Source organism: Ruditapes philippinarum, unplaced genomic scaffold, assembly GCF_026571515.1.
Source record: "Ruditapes philippinarum isolate M1 unplaced genomic scaffold, ASM2657151v2 ctg5963_1_1_1_1, whole genome shotgun sequence".
In the NCBI taxonomy this organism is placed as follows: domain Eukaryota; kingdom Metazoa; phylum Mollusca; class Bivalvia; order Venerida; family Veneridae; genus Ruditapes; species Ruditapes philippinarum.
The window spans coordinates 33,732-51,750 of record NW_026861217.1 but is presented as its reverse complement, the minus strand read 5'-3'; the positions used below and the strand labels follow the sequence as shown (position 1 = coordinate 51,750).

General features: G+C 30.8%; 1 protein-coding gene across 1 annotated transcript in view; it reads right to left on the bottom strand.

Moving 5' to 3' along the window:
• Positions 1-1,315: 1,315 nt before the first annotated feature.
• LOC132714924 (apoptosis-stimulating of p53 protein 2-like) overlaps positions 1,316-18,019 on the bottom strand; it is a 36,167-nt gene continuing 19,463 nt past the window's right edge. The window contains exons 5-8 of the mRNA XM_060697851.1: positions 10,110-10,235; positions 9,425-9,575; positions 2,700-2,887; positions 1,316-1,687 (exon numbers count right to left, since the gene is read on the bottom strand). Of these exons, the coding sequence (XP_060553834.1) occupies positions 1,316-1,687; positions 2,700-2,887; positions 9,425-9,575; positions 10,110-10,235 (837 nt within the window). The remainder of the gene's footprint in view (positions 1,688-2,699; positions 2,888-9,424; positions 9,576-10,109; positions 10,236-18,019) is intronic.

The following is an 18,019-nucleotide window of genomic DNA, read 5'->3' as shown; positions in this document are numbered from 1 at the left end:
TGTCACTATCAGAATGTCTTTCTACGAATGTTTTTAAGGGGTGTTTGGCTTATAGCTAACTTTATCTGATGCAACGTCTGCATGAGGTGGAGTTGCGGGAAAAATCGAAAGGATAGTTAAGGAGGTTCGTGACGGACTAGCAAGGTGACGGAGTCGATCCTGCTGGCGAGGTAACACTCGATAAACGGTGATAGAGAATCTTTCTCTTCGTCTTTTAATTTATCATTTAAATTATTTGATACAGTTTTCTGAGGTTGGACTAACTTCATCCACACTACTACTTGCACTTAAATCTCTATGTAAACTCAGCACATTTTTCTGAATATTTTTGTAAGGCTTCATTGTCTCTAACCTGCCGAGATATGTGTTTTGCTATGACACTTTTAGATGCATATCTGTATGTTGGCACAGATCTCCTGTAACTGGCGCCAAGGTGCCGAGGCATGGTTGAGATTGGAAAAATCCCCCTGAGTTGATATTAGCACCCCTTGGGTTTTAGACCCATCTTGTGAAGTCTGAGCTATAAGTCCCGTAAATTTTTGTATACCCTTAGAAACAGACATATTCGTTTGTTCTGAGTCACTTAAATTTTCAGGTGAGGCACTTGAACTATGCTGTGGTCTTGGAACAGCTTGGAACTTGACCTGTATTAGCTTGCGTATTTTCTGGTCGGTTTCCGGAATCTATTTGGGAAACTGGAGGTGGTGGTGTTTTATTTTGTGATTTATAATTCTCCTTCTGAGGACCTTTATTAGCAAGCTGGACATCTTGTGGGATGTCCTTTGGAGTTAGTTGGTACTACCTGTGGCTTACTTGGAGGTAAGAGGCCCTTCACGTTGATGAATATGGTGGTAATAGTTTTGAATTTGCAACTATTTGCACTCTCAACTGAAACCTGGTGAACTTTGACCACTACCGACTGCCTAATCTATCTTGGAGATCATAGTTGTTTTGTTCATTGGTACCGTACTTATCCTCTGTTTGGTAAAATTGATGAACTATAAGTGCTTCCATAAGGTTTAGGTGTAAAGTGTGATACCCTGACCTAGCTGGAATACCACTTCCAAAAACGAATATTTTGAGGTGCCAGGCTACTGGGTATTGATTGAGGGATTTGTAAAGAGCTAGGGGTTGGGTAAGCTGGTATCCTTGATTAGGCTGAGGCTCCACCCACTGGACTTTGTTTCGGAGAAGGAAGGGCCATTTTGCATAGGTTTGTTGTTGCTGTCTAAGAAACGACCAATGGTATAGTATATTCCTCAGATTTATCAGGATCGTAACTGCTTAGAATTATTAGAATTATAATTTAATCATTTTATTGTTTGTGTTCCTTTGTCGGTTCACTTTCTCCGGAATACATGAACTTTGAACTTGGAGGCAGGGACTGGTATTTGGGATCCTTTTTCCCAAATCCCCCAGTATTGTTAGGCGGCTCTTGCACAAAAGGTTCGATAGCTGCAATGTTTGGGGGAGGTCTATTTATAACTTTACTGTTCTGATTTGTTTTATTCATGTGGTTTTTATTCTGTTCGGCCATTTCAGCATTTGTAGACCGTTTCTTCTTCAATCTCATCTGTAACTCATGAATTCTATTGTCCATCCGAGCCAATTCATCTTTTCTTTTTGCCAGCAGTTCACGATTCGAGGCCATCTTATTACTCTGATTTTCATTCAACTTGTTACGTATCTGAAAACGATTCAAATTTATTTCGTTTAAACAAGCTATTGATATGTATTTGTACTTGTGTGTGCACCATATTTCAATCATGCACTGAATAATATGAATATAATGTTTTTTGATTATTGGGGGAAAAAAAATTGTGATTTATATAATGCTGCACTAAATGGAATGATTAATATGATGTATAAATGGCAAAGTAACATGGAAGGAATGATCATTGACCATGTACATATTAATTATCATGAAAACTGTTATGAAATATGACACGCACACGTCATCCTTGTCTAGCATGTTGCTAACCCAAATGTATCATGTAAATTTAGCTTTGGTGATAGCTAATTGTTGAAGTTCATATTGATTTTCATGATGTATAAAACAGAACATTGGACTTCTAGGTTTATATAACAGTAATCATACTCATGTATGTTCTAACAAATTGCTGACAGCTGTGTCTGATAACTATGGAGATGTTTTTTGTTATTGAGCACAAAATATCAAACAAATACTCAAAACTTATGTAACATTTCTATGATTTCCCATAGGAATATATACATACTAGAAGTATACAAACATGTTTTAACATCCACATTTCATCAAGAAAATAACAATCACACTTTGATAATACTTAATCACAGAACAACAATGTAATACTGAAGGTTATAATTTTAATTATTACTCAAGGTAAAAAGCTAAATTGTAGCCTTAGCTTACAAATTTAGAACCTACAACCTGTTCATTTTTAAATGTTTTCAAGTTCAGCAGAAACTGGCTGATGGTTACAAATGTGTTGATTTTAAAATACACAATCCTATCAATATATCAGCATATATTTCTTAATTAATTAACGTATGTGCATATCTTTCTTATAATTTTAACTGCCCCAAATGATCTATGTAAGAAATTATTGTTATGTTTTCAAGTATTTTGACCTCATCGGAGTTCTTTTAATATATAATAATTATAGACTTAACAGTTAAATTTAGACTATGAATTATGATTATCACTTCCAGATACCTACCATCAGTTCTTTTTTCAGTTTTTCCAGTTCAGCAAGGGCCGCAGGACTCTGTGTGTTGGTACTGGCCTTGACCCTGCCGCTACGAATCTCCTCCAGTTGCCGGGTCATTTCCTCCACCTTGGCAACGGCCATCGCCAACTCTTTCTCTTTTTCATTGAACAATGCTTTAATGGACTCCAGCTCATAATCTGTAAAAAAAAACGGAATTTAAATTTTCTAAAGAAAATTTAGGCATATTATAACTTGTTAAATTTCCACTTGTCCCTCAAACCCCGGGGTTGAATCAACCAAAGTTGGGTTTTTTCATAAAACGAAGATTTTTAGCTAGCTTACGGAACCTTGGGATATATCTCTACTCAGGGCCTTTTAAAGTCCTAAAAAATGAAGATGGACCTGCAGTCTTTCCCCCAGTTAAAGCTGGGAAAGTCGCCATAATTTGCTACTATGTGCTGGTGCCCTGTAAAAACAACCCCAAACAAAAATATTATATTAAATAAATATAAAAAAATTGCTAAATCAATAAAGCATTCCAAGAGATTTTCAATTTAACTGAAATAGAGGGAAAAGTTCAATTTCAATTTTAATATTAAAGCATGTTTACTTAAGGTTTCTATACTTAGCTCCCGTATTTACCTTTTACAATTTCATGAGAAAAAATAAGAAACCAATCTAACAAAATTTGGCCTTATCTTTACTGTAAATGTTATGAGGGAGAAAAAAAAAAAAAAAAATGTTGTTGGAAAGTGATTTCACAGGAACTATATAAGATAACCTTCAAATCATAAGATCCGATTTTAACAATTTAGGAGAAATCATTCCCTCAATATAATATTTTTCCAAATCATGTTATAGCTTTTCTTGGTAAAGTGGATAGACTTCACAGTTTGAAGGAACTTAAGGAACTTTAAGATTACCTCCAAAACATAAAATAAGATTTTAACAACTCAATAAAAAAATTATTCCCTCAATATACATGTAATGTTTTTTCCAAATCATGTTATAGTTTTACTTGGTAAAGAGGATATATATAGTTTATGGGTGTTTCCTTGTATGCACAATTTACTAAATGTTTAAAATATTACAGAATGACCTCTGCTGTCTATAGCCAAAATATATCATGTTTAAAATGACATGTTTACTACTGTTTTCTCCCTTCTAACTCCATGTTTATCAAACATTAATCATAGTTATGACATTATACATGTACAACGTATAGGAAGGAATTTTCTATATTCAAGGAAGTTGGATAATAAACAATATGTTTTGTTTTTTATATTCAATTCACAAGGAAGTTGTGATAATAACTTTTTTTCATTAAACAAACAAACCTGTCAACTTAAAAACAAACACTAGTCCTATCTGTAAGTGTGATCAAATTTGATTACAATCATACAATACAGGAAATTTTTTATTTAAAAAAAAAAAAAGTTGTCAATCAAAATACATGTTGTATTTAAATACCCATAGCAATCAAAATTTTTATTACCGTTTTTTTGTGATTTTTTTTTAAAATCATTTCATTTCTGATCTGAGTCCATTTTTTCATTTCTGAGTCCATTATTTGATTTCTGATTCCATTTTTTAATTCTGAGTCCATTATTTTATTTCTGAGTCCTTTATTTTATTTCTGAGCCCTTTATTTCATTTCTGAGTCCATTATTTCATTTCTGAGTCCTATATATGATTGTGCCCTTTCTTTCGTTGACGAGTCCATTTTTTCATTTCTGAGTCCTATAAATAATTTCTGATTCAATAATTTCATTTTTCAGTCCATTGTTTCATTTATGTGTCCATATTTCATTTGTTAGCCAATTATTTCATTTTGGAATTCATTATTTCATTTCTGTGTTCATTATTTCATTTTGGATTTCATAATTTCATTTTCGAATCTGTTTAGGAGGGTCATTTATTTAATTTTATTTTGTAATTCTACTTTCACCTGAATGTTTTCTTATTTGTCCATTTATCGACATTTGCCCACAAAAGTGACAGTATATCTGAGGAGGACTGACTGAAACCCCACTGAAAGACAGCAACACAATATAACAAGCAACACAATATAACAGGCAACACGATATAACAGGCAACACGATATAACAGGCAACACAATATAACAGGCAACATGATATAACAGGCAACACAATATAACAAACAACATGATATAACAGGCAACACGACTTTGAGCAACACAGCAGGTATAAATGCTAGAAAAACAAACTCCTGGTGTTCATCATAGATCAATCATACTTAAGCAAGATCAAACATTGAAGAATGGCAATCAAAAACTACCTTACAATCACATCTAATCTACTTAATCAATCACATTTTTACAGAAAATCAATCTGGGCAATTTTTACAACTCCTTACCAGTGTCTTTGTTTGACATAAAAACTTGTAGAAGAATGCCAATCTTTGTTTGATTTGCTAAACATGGCACAGTGGAATGTGTTTGTTAGGACATAAACTCCTCTTTGATAAATCCCAATATACTTTATACAATATTTCATCACAATTGACTTTTTGTTAATTAATTAGCCCGTACCCCACTTCTGAATGTCATTACTTGATTTTTTCTTCCTTTGAATTTGATAAACCCTTTTATTTATTTAAGGAGGAGCCTTTTTAAATAAAAAATTAAGTGCATTATACAACAGTTTAATCTCAGGTAAGACTTATGTGCTTTAAGTTTGAGGCTGAACTTCACCCATCAATCTAATAGGATAATTGATTTCTTACAAAAATTAAGATGCCACAATTATTTCAAAGCACATGCTGACACTTCTAATTTAATTCAGGCACATGCAGGTAAAAGTGAAAAAAAGTGAACTTCCTTTAACTTCCACCTGGGTGACTTCCTCTAACAAAACCATTTAAATTCAAAAGCATACCCTGTCGTATTTTATCATCAAAACTATCTAGAAAACTAATAACTAACAGTTTGTAAGATCTTATACATGTTCATGTTTTCCTTTCTAAAACATTGTACCCAGTGTTTTCTTTAAGTATGAAAATGGCATGTAAATGAACATTCATTACTTTTCCAGTGTATAATTAATTTTGTTTTTTCAAGCATAGAGAGCAGTATTAATTACATATCACCTTCAACATAATTCTAATACAGTCACACCCCTCCAGGGACCCGTACAGTCATTTACATGTTCTGTTCCAACTCATCGAACAAAAAATGTGGACAGCACTTCTAGGCATAGATATCATCAGAATAATGCATGAAATTGGGAGAGGTCAGGCGATGGCCATATTTCATGTCTATTGTCTCTAATACATATCATAGTACAAGATCCTGTTCTCGCTAATAAATGACAAAAAATACGAGAGGTTGTCACAATATGTTATTATAATGCTCATTTGAACCAGAAACTTGATACTAAGTTATTAGTAATGCTATATTGTTTTGTTCTGGAATGTTGTGTGTGTGTTATTTTGTTGTTTGTTGTTTTTTGTAGTATTCATTTGTTGACAGAACGTTATGATGAGTTGTTCATATGTACATGTATTATATATATTAGCTGCAAAGCTGATAAATATAGCTGTGAAACTAAGTTTTCAAAAGCCATATATTTATAAGTACTTTAAGCTGCATGCCTCCAGATAAGCCAAAGAAAATCAACCTTATGAAAAATGTACTAAGATCTTAAGAAAAGTATAAATATTTACAATTCAAGAAATAATTTACATGTTATATGCAATGAATGACTGAGTGAACAGTATCTACCACCATAAATTTCTACAGGGTGACTATAGCAGTTAGCTTAATTATATTTTGACAGTTATGTGGTAATTTACGTGGATTGAAAGTGACTTTTGCAATGTGTAAACTGGCTTTCTTTATTCCCTTGAAACTATTTTGATTTTAACCCATTTTCAAAATTTTCATGAAAATAATCATGAATCTGGCATGCTGTTAATATGAAAGACGTATCATAACAAAGCCTTACTGACTTATTTTTTGAAGAATGTTCAAATGGATAAAATTACAAACCCTTATAGTTACACTTGAAAAAACTTTCTGTAATGAAATAATTTTATCAAATTTGTACATAGTAAAATGATGTTATTTCCATACACACAAACTAAAATGATGTTATTTCCATACACACAAACTAAAATGATGTTATTTCCATACACACAAACTAACTTGTTTAACGAAAAAAGGAAAACAATCGACTCTAATATGTACAGAAAAAGATTTTCTTCTACAATAAAACTATAATATTTCAGTGTTTTTTCCCCTACTTTGGGAATGGTGCTGGTACTGGATAGATTGCGAAAAAAATCCATCAGTTTGACTCAAATTGGAAATTTTATATAAGTCTTTATTTTTGCTACTTGAGGTTGAAAAAAAAATGATAATCATTACAATTGTACATAAATAATGTTTAGGAGTGAAAAATGAACTGGTTACGAATATATCTCATGTGGTTATACTTGTTCTTTATCGTACATCACTTATCAATATGGAAGCATCCATTACTGTTTTTGTTTACCTTTAAATTTGCTGATTTTTGAGGAAAATTTCAGTGTTATTTTGGGAATTTATCAGTCATGGATTGGGAAATTTGCTGTCTATTTTCTGTTGGGAACGGTGCTGTTTTCCGGTATCAGTTATATAAGGGGAAAAAAAACACTGTGTTTACAAAGACTATGCGGGTAACTCTATATACTACAATATTGTATTTGTACTTGTAAAGTTATTCACTGTAACTAAGCACCTTCATGTTTATTGAAACAATAACACTTTTCTTATTCATTACGGGGACTATTAACCGCGTATACTAGCAAGAACAACAGAACATGCCTTCATTGCGTCCATATTAGATTTCAGGCACGGTAATTAAAGACGTAGTCTTCCGGTCTAAGATTTTCTTCTTGAATACTTCAAGATCGTATCGCTACCAAATCTGTCTTACTTTTCAATAAAACTTTTCAATCACTTTTCTAATTAAGACAATTACTCTGTAAAAGACACAGTATAATGAGTAATGTCATTAATGTCAAAACTGTATATCCTACTTGACCGTCTTTCAATAAGGACTAAACCATTTGTTGTTTTTATGGAATATTTCATTATAGTAGGAAACAGTGCAGACCATGATCAGACTTTATGAATGTGCAGACCACTGCATGGATGCGCTGACCAATCTGGCATGCACATGTTGTGCACCCCTAGTGCACTTAGAATAAACATTTTTGCAAAAAGCAGGTTCACCAAGGAGCTTGCAACTAACACAATATCTCCTCTTTATCTATGTATAAAGCCAACTATGTTTTATATCACAACTTTATTAAAACACACAAAAATGAAAATATTTTTCATAAAATGTAGATAACTTTATCAGATAACAGTCCTTTTTCAATATTTTCCCTCATCAATTATCTAATGACATCATAAATAAAATTTCATTATCAAAAAAAATTTTTTTTATAGCTTGTTAAAATCTTTTGATAAAAGTCATATGAATCAGGGCTATAGTTAATTCAAGGGTATAATAAATTATATTGAAATGAAATTTGAATCATCTGTACACATAAATTATTTTTATGACATTGCCCATGTGTGGTCTTATTTAACCTATACTGCCATAACTTCTCATCCATTTAATAAAGCTCTGAAAAAAATATGGATGAAATGATGTAATGCGAGATACTTCACCAGCCTAATTTTGACATCTTTTTGCCTACACTGGCCTAATTTAAGAGTCAACATGGTCAATCCTGTCAAATTTAACCTCATACTTATTGTAATACTTAGTGTCAACAAGGTCAAACATTTTTGTGAAGGTACATGGGCAGTTATTTTTATCAACTTATTTGTCTTTCTTTGGTTTATAGAGCAACTTAAATTTAGACCATGGTTATCTCTGGAAAACCAGACAAGATTGTTAAAGAAAATCCATCAAAAAAATATTTTTTTCTTTTGAAAATTTTCACAAAATACTAGGGTCAGTTTGAACATTCAAACATGACATGTAAGGTGACCAAAAGTCAGAAATTCAATAAAACTTTTATCAAAAGTTGGCATGACCTGTTGCCGTCTGGTTTAACAACTATATGACAAAAATCTCAATCTAATTCACCTTTATAAGATTCCATTCAATTCTGCTTGTAAAAATTGGTTAACTATTTTCTCCCTTGACTAACTAAATGTTCATTTTTATAGGTATAATAATGTCACTTAATGATTTCTTAACATTCAAATTTCACTTCTGTTGCGTGGAATTAAATTACTATCAAGGAATATTCTACAAGTATTGTAGAATTGATCATTAGAGTAAGGATTCTTGGGATATTTATGTTTTCACTTATATATATATAAGAAACATATAAGTTAGTTCAATTATAATAAACATATAAGTTAATTACCGATAATATAAATTAATTTAGTGATTAAAATCCAACAGTCTAAATTATGATACAACATTTTGACGAGATAACTTAATTCTTTAATAGTAAACAAGCCTATGAAATGTATGAAGTGTTGAGCATTCTTGTAAGACAGAATCCCAACTGCCCTCCCATGATCCCATGTATTCTGTTAATTATATACACATCAAAAACTTGAGGGAAAGCAATTTGTTAATTCTAGATCACAACATGAAAGAATAATAGTTCCCCGTTTAAAATTCAAACCTATAAAGTAACTTTTTAGTCCATAAGACTAACAACTCTAACACAGAAATCTGTACAAAAACCCCCAAATAACTTACTGAGATTTCCATTGCTGGCCTTCTGTTGCTCCACTTGCCCTCGTAATGCCCTCAGCTTCTTAAGTTTCATTTCCTGAGCCTCAACTTTGTCCCTCAGTTTCCGCAACCTGTCGTTTTCTGAGGCTAACTGTTGCTGCTTCTGCTCTTGTTGCTAAAAATAATAATTTTTAAAATAGTCATTTATTTCCTTAAAGAAACACAGCAAAAATAATCAATTTGAAACTGACACTTTTTCATTAAGTGTTTAATTCATTTTAATAACCTCTTTGATATTTGTAGTCAATTTGACAATTTTTGGTCACTTTGACAGTTTTTGATGTATAAATAACATGGTTACAAGGTGAAGACCATGCCCTTAGGTGTACAGCAATTAGGAAACAATGTTCATATGTTTTGATATAGGAATAGATATTGAGTAAAGATATCAAGAAGTAAAAAAGCGAAGTATTGAAAAGAAAAAGACAACAATTTCTGCCATTGACCATAAACTAATCTAAATAGTAAACTGAAAAAGGTGATTTAGACAAAGCAAATCTTATATAAGTCAAAAATAAAACCTTCATCATTGCAAATAAGTAATAGCTGTAAAGTTTATTATCAACATTAATTACTGAGTCAGATCTGTTACAGAGTACATCTTAAAAATTCTTAAAAATTCTTGAAACCAAAGAAGATCTGTTCATACCTTCAAGTATTTTAGTCTTTGTTCCTTGGCCACAAGAATTTGTTGTTGTGATTCTATTTGTTGTTGTTGCCGTGCTGCCATTTCCTGCAGCTCACTCAATGTCATGTCCACCCCTCCGCCAGGCAACTGAAAATATACATTAAATCATAATATTAATTTCACTTCACAAATTAAAATAACAAAAATCTTGAAAATTACCTGCAATATTTACAGCTTCATATATTTGTTAAAAAAGATTAATTATTAAAAGATTAAATATTTTTAAACAAGGCATTTTCTAAAATAAATGCATTTTTACCCAATACATATTTTTTCTGATACAATCAACTACCTGTGTATTGTAAAGTAAAATAATCCTCCATTATACAATATGGTTGAACCCCTAATTAACTTTTTGTTTTAATACGGTCTAGTATTACCATTCTTCAGGCAAAAAAAATCTTCAAAGAAAAGTTTTCACTGCATAATTTTCTTCTATTAACTTACAAACATGTGCCACATATGTCTAGTCTATGCTTAACAACAGCACTTCCTTCACCTTTTGCTTTCAACTTAAATGTTAACATTTTAAAAACATACCAGACCACGTTCAAATACAAGTTTGATCTAGTTAGGTTGAATGACTTTGTTAAATATAGAATATATTTGAATTATTATATTTCGCCATGTAAATATAACTGTCAATTTCTTTATAAACTCTTTATTAAAGTACCTCGTTAATTTATTTGTATTAATTTTGTTCATTTGTTTCTCATAAAAAAAAACATATTGTACTTGATTTGTCCTACTTTGTACTTAGAACTAAAAATTTCACTTTAAAGGCACATTATTCCTCAGGAATGTGTAAATTTTTATTTCTCACAAGGGGCAAATATGAATTTTATATTGTTTAAATAATGTTTTAGAGTATTTTAGCCAGATGCTTGTTACTTGAAAAAAGTAGCGCTTAATGTGAAATTATTGTCATAAAAGTAGTAAAATGTAAACAAAGTAGTATTTTTCATTCCGTACAAAATACCAATTCACTATTCCAAAAAGCAGCATAAGAAAAAGAAGGTTCACTTAATTGGCCGATGAGTAATTTTTGGCGAACTATAAAAGTACACTTAAAATAAAAACTGTTTGAGAAATAGAAATAAAGGCATTTCTGGAGATATCCTGGGCCTTTAAACTTTTAGAGAATTTTAAGTTTCAACCCTAATAAACGGGTGAGTGGAGTGTGGCTAGGGCCTGGCTCTAAATCAGTCGTACACCTGAAGAATTAAAAACTTATGTATTATAATCTTTTAATTACATATATTATGTACCTGCTGAACCAGGTGGCCTACATTATATCTGTCAATGTTTATAATGATTTACACCAGTATGTCTAAAATAAACTAAAATATCAAGTGGAACAATTTTCATGCCAAAAATTACAACTGAGTGACTTTTAAGCAAAGGTATACACAAAACATTTTAACACAAATTCTTCACATAAATATCAAATGGCAAACCTGTATCACATAATACCAAACAAATATTTTCCAAATGACATATATCAAACCTACGAAAGCACTTATGAAAGAAAGAAAAAGCAATGCAAGTATTCTATTCAGCTGTAAAATAAGCTTAAGAATATAAAAGGAAAGTCTATTTCCTCAAGCATTTAAATGCATAAATGCATGATAATTTATTTCTTTATGCCAGTAAACAACCATTACTATGCTAAACAATTTTAACGGGCTTGTCCAACGTTCAATCTGGACAAAATCATTCATCACTTATAAGCAGAATTTCAAATATGTTAAAATTTTAAATACAGCAAGTCAGAAAAAACAATCAGAAGACAGGAAGTTGGGAAAGAAAAGGTCCGCCGGTTGTAGGGGTAAAAAGTTTGCAAGGTTTTTCCCCAAAAGCAAGTGAAACATAGAAAATTAATTTCGTCAGTTTCCCCAAAAGATTAAACATTTGTTCTCAAAAACAGACATAAAAAAAGAAAGTTTTTTAATTTTAGGTTAATACAATAGTTTAAATTAAAACAAGAGTGTCATAATGAAAAAAATTTTTTCCTGTAAAGTTCATAAAAAACAAAAAAGAAAGTTTTATTTTAAAAAAAAAAAGGAAAAAAATGAGAATAAAAAGACTATCTAAAAAACCTATCAGAAAGGCAAACAAAACAAAAAGGACTTTGCCAGCAAAAATGTTTTTTTAAAGTACTTGAAAGGGCCCCCAAAGTTTTTTTTCCCTTTCCCTAAAATCCCCTCACTTTTGACAGAAGGTAAATTTAAAAAAGGATACTTTAGGAATTTTTTTGAAAAAAAAAGAAATAATCTGTTAAATCCTCAGACAAAAGTTCTGCCAAAATTTCCCAGTTTATTTAGGTCATTTTTTGGGCCTTAATAAAACAATAATATTTAACAAGGATAATATAATCCCAAATATTAATATTAAAGGGTTTTTTATCAACTCTATATAAAAGCCTTTTAGAAGTTCTGTAAAGTTCTTTTATCTAAGAGAACTGTTCAATGTTGTTTCGTTACAATAGCAAGTGGGGCGGAATGATTTTTGAACGCCATTTCTAGTCTCAATGCCATATTTATTAATGCAGAAGCCATGTAAGTACTCGAGCCTATATTACAAGACCTTAATTAATACATAGTGAAAACGCAGCTATAGATCCAAGAATGTGAAAACCAAACAGATATTTAAATAAAGGTCTATCAACCTTAAGAAATTCAGACATTAAAAAGCACTTCAGATCTTTCGACATGTTTCAAGTGTTCTTACTGACTGCTAGAATAAGCTATATTAAAATCTACTGACGCCTTATTTAGTACATTATTGTGATATAAAGAAAATGAACGCAAGTAAAAAATGTAAACTTCCTATGCAAATCAATAGTGTTTTGAATATGCAAACAGTGTTTTCAGTTACCTCTGGGAAAGTTACTGAATGCTATGTCAGCCATAAAAATTAATAAATAAATTTTTGTCTCCAATTAACCCAATCATACTAAATAATTCATGCAGATGTCAAAAGAAATGAATTAATTTAATTAGAACATCAATCTATAGGGTAACTTTACCATGAGTCAGTCCAATTAATATTCGAACTTTTCTTAACAACCTAAAGGCATTCCTTCACTCAGTAATTACATTTCCATATGTTTTAATATACACAATTATTTATATATTATTAATATATAAATTTTATATATATAATTTAAATATAATATTTTAGATTTAAAATATTTTTATAAATTTATAAAAGTTATAAATTTTATTTTAAACATAATTATTTTGGATTTTAAAAAATTTTTTAAATAATCCCTAAAATGCCCCAACCAAAAATTTCTTTTCCAGCCCTGTTTGTTAAAAAAAAAGCGTACTAAAAAAATTTTAATAAAATAATTTTTAAACAAAAATTTTTTGCTCATTTGTTTTCCCATTAACTATCATATTTCTTATATCGTTATTATCAAGGTATTTCATTATTTATATCAAATTTAACAGGTGTGTTCAGGCCATGACAAAGGAGGGATAATTTTATTGACAATCCTATTAATAATTTCACAGTTGTTGGATTGGTAAATTGGAAAATAAGGAAATACCTATATCTGGTGTTAAGATCTTCTAAATGGAAGTGCTAAATCTATTAAAGAAGGATACAAATTACAAAAGAAATGGTTAAGAAAGCTCTGTTGGATACACGATATCCATCTGTCATGTTCGATGAATCAGCTGATAGAAAAGGGCTGCCGAAACAGTAAAGAAAGTATTCAGATTTTTCACAACATTTTTTATATTAACTGACTAGGTCAAATTTTACAAACTCAAAAAGTATTTTAGATACATCTTGTAACAACAGTTGAAATCAGCTAAATTTTAACTGGTTAACTAACTAAAAATTTCTTGAAAGTAAAGATTTTTACAAACTTAGAAACCCGCCAAACCAGAATGGTCCACTTACAAAAATAAAATGTAGATAAAACACAGAAGTTACATTGAATGTATTTTCTTGACAACTTTTTTGCCATTGAAGTCTTTGAAACATTTAACAAAGAAATAAGATTGGAGAATAGATGAAAAAGATAATCTGTTTTGTAAAAGAAGACATTTGAAAGAATGACTTAAAAATAATATTCATACAGCAATTTATGTATTTAAAACAGTGAGGTTACAATGAGTTTCCATTATTGTCAAAATGATAGTCAGAGTCTTATTATAACTTATTATCTCTTAATTATTTAAGTTAAAATGGAGTCACAAACAGTCAGCAATTACATAAAGATGGCTCAACAACAACAAAATAGCAACATGTCATAGCTAAAGAAGTATGGAAAGCTCAAAAGAAAATTAAAATGAATTAACCAAGATAAATATAACGAGTTTAAAACCCCTTTCATACATTAAAAAATGTTAATTTTCCCCTTAAAACTGCCCCCTAAATTTTATAATTTATTTTACATGTATCAAGAGAACAGTGGTGATACCTCCTTCTATAACACTGTAACAATAGGTTATATAAATTTGATGAATTTCATCATAATGCTAACATACCATGAAAACTTTCTGCTGAAGATCAAGAAACATAAAGTGAAACAGAAGATATTTCTTGTAAAATGAAATAGAAGATATTTCCCATTATTTCCTAATCTCACAACAGGTGATAACGCTATACATGAAAAAAAGTTTCAATCATCCAATAAAAAAATTTATTACAACTGGGAAATATAAAGCAGGCAGACATCAAATTCAAATGTTCAAGCATCATAAAAAAAGTTTGAAAAAACCTACAATGAATTAAATCGCTAACATGATAATTTATCATTTATGCTTCATAGCATCTTTTTTTCACCACATACAAAACATATTCAAAAGGATTATACATGATTGATAAAACATAATACCCACGAAACACCATGACACATGTATGACACATATATATGTATTGTTATTAGCATAGGTATACACCTTAAGAACTGTTAAAAACCCACCATTTTAAGGTATGATTCTAGTTGTGAATTCAGTAAATATAATGTATTAAGGTCCCAATCTTCTTCAGCACTATCAAACGAGAATGTAGAGGCCATAGTCCTCCCTTTCACTAAACATGATTCATCTCAACATATACAAACGTTTTACAGGTAAAAACTGATGAAAACTCAACCAGTCACATCAACAATCAATTTTCTTATTTCACACAAATTAAAATCCAATTGAATTCCAGTTGGTTTTTTTTTATTTTCAACTATTCCTCAAGCCAGATATATGTCACTGTACACTCCAGTTTCGAAAATTAACTTGATCTTTTGATAACAGTCCAATTTCCCACACCTGAACCAAACCAATCACTACCTGACCTATTTTTATCCTACCTGTAGACTGTGTCACAGTTTCTACTGTCAACTATTGAAAACTGTCATACTCTTACTTGAAAAAACGCCTGTAACACAGTCTATCATAATTGAAATACCTGCATGGCTGAGTAATCAGAGCACACCTGGAGGGAAAATAGCCGAGTATAAACAAAATTACTTTTCAATGGATTATCCCCCCTTAAAGCGTTGACTTGTTTAGACTCTAATAAACTGTTTACTGCTGAAATATTAAGTAATTTATAGACTGTGACAATATTTATTGATAGACTAAATATAAACAAATTAAAGGTCATTTGGTACAGAAATAGACTTTTATTACAGATATAATCTTTTATTGCCACAGATCAAAGATTTTATCAAAAGATGAAAGGCTCAAATACAAAACAATGTAGATATTGTGACTTCATCAGTAAACAATAAGAAAATAAGGTATGTAAATCTTGAAAACTTTGGTATAGACAAATAACTTGCGATCACAATACAATGTATATCAAATGTTTAGTACTATGTAACTAAATAATTATATATTATTAATGACTTTTTTTCTACACCCAATTTGCATTTGATCATTACTAGAATTTGCTACATTACTGTTGATGCAATATTTAGTAACCCCATTCATATGTACATTATATAATGACCATCACTAAATGATAACTGTAGCTTAGGAGGGTCATGAAATTTAGTCGCCTTAGCCTATAATGCATTGAGTGGCCATCACTTAATTACTGCTAGCCAGTGGGTCAGCTAAAAATAGGAAGTATATAATAATATCAATTAGTTATATAAAATATATAACTATGACAGGTTTATTAAGTGACAAGCCCTGAAGGGCGGAACATCAACAACATTTATGTCATAAATGCACCTAACATAAAGGTCAACTGCATTCCAATGGATTTCTATATATAGTGTTCATACCTTTGTGTTTATATAATACAGCTGAGCCAAAAAAAAAAAATGAAACCAAATTTACTTATATGCACAAGCATATTCTAAGGTAACTTAGGATTTATTCTGGGGACAAGGTTATGAAGAAATCCTCCGAGCTCAAACTCAGATCTCAGGTAACTGATTGGTTAGTCAAAATATATTGACGTGCCAAAGCTTGATTCTGAGATATTTTCGTTCTGGGACAGAATCTCGCTTTAAGAGGCGAGATTATGCCCAGACATGAAAATAACCAATATCTCATCGCGCAGTACAATTAATTGGACTACTGATTGGTCAGAAACTGCCACAGTATGTACACTGACCAATGAAAATCCTGAGATTTGAGACAGAACTCAGAAATTTTTTTATAACCTCAAGGTCAGATGTGAGTATAAGTACCTGAGCACTTTATTCATTGGAAAAAAAAATGTTAGTTTTAACTATGTCATGTAAACCAAGCTATAAGTTTACCAGGATAGCATTTCATTTAGGTATATCCCCTACAAAAAAGGTGTTTTAAAGAACTAGTACAAAAGATAATATTTATATGCAAAACACCGAAAAAATGAACCCAAGCTTAAATTTCATACTTAAAATTTTTCTATAAATTGTGATACAGATTACTCAGTAAATAAAATTTTAATGATAAGCTATCTTACAGTACACTACATTAAAATGGTAAGTATGATCTAGTAATGAGTAAAAATGTGGCAACTCGTACTATATATTTTACATTTACTGTGGCAAAGGTAAACTGTGAATAAACTATGGTATTTGGTAACTATATGAAATCTGTGGAAGTGGCCTAGTCTCTCTTGTTGATATCCCTTAGTGTTCTTAACTGTGAACATACTGTGGTAAAAGCTTACTGTGCACAAACTTTAATATTATGACTGTGCACAAACTGTAGTATTATGACTGTGTACACACTTAAGTATCATGACTGTTTACAAACTTTAGTATTATGACTGTGCACAAACTGTAGTATTATGACTGTGCACAAACTTTAGTATTATGACTGTGCACAAACTGTAGTATTATGACTGTGCACAAACTAGTATTATGACTGTGCACAAACTTTAGTATTATGACTGTGTACAAACTGTAGTATTATGACTGTGTACAAACTTTAGTATTATGACTGTGCACAAACTTTAGTATTATGACTGTGCACAAACTGTAGTATTATGACTGTGCACAAACTGTAGTATTATGACTGTGCACAAACTGTAGTATTATGACTGTGCACAAACTTTAGTATTATGACTGTGCACAAACTATAGTCTTATGACTGTGCACAAACTGTAGTATAATGACTGTGCACAAACTTTAGTATTATCACTGTGTACAAACTGAAGTATTATGAATGTGCACAAACTGTAGTATTATGACTGTGCACAAACTGTAATATTATGACTGTGCACAAACTTTAGTATTGTTACTGTGTAAAAACTGTAGTAATATGACTGTGCATAAACTTTAGTATTGTTACTGTGCACAAACTGTAGTATTATGACTGTGCACAAACTTTAGTCTTATGACTGTGCACAAACTGAGGTATTATGACTGTGCACAAACTTTAGTCTTATGACTGTGCACAAATTTTAGAATTATT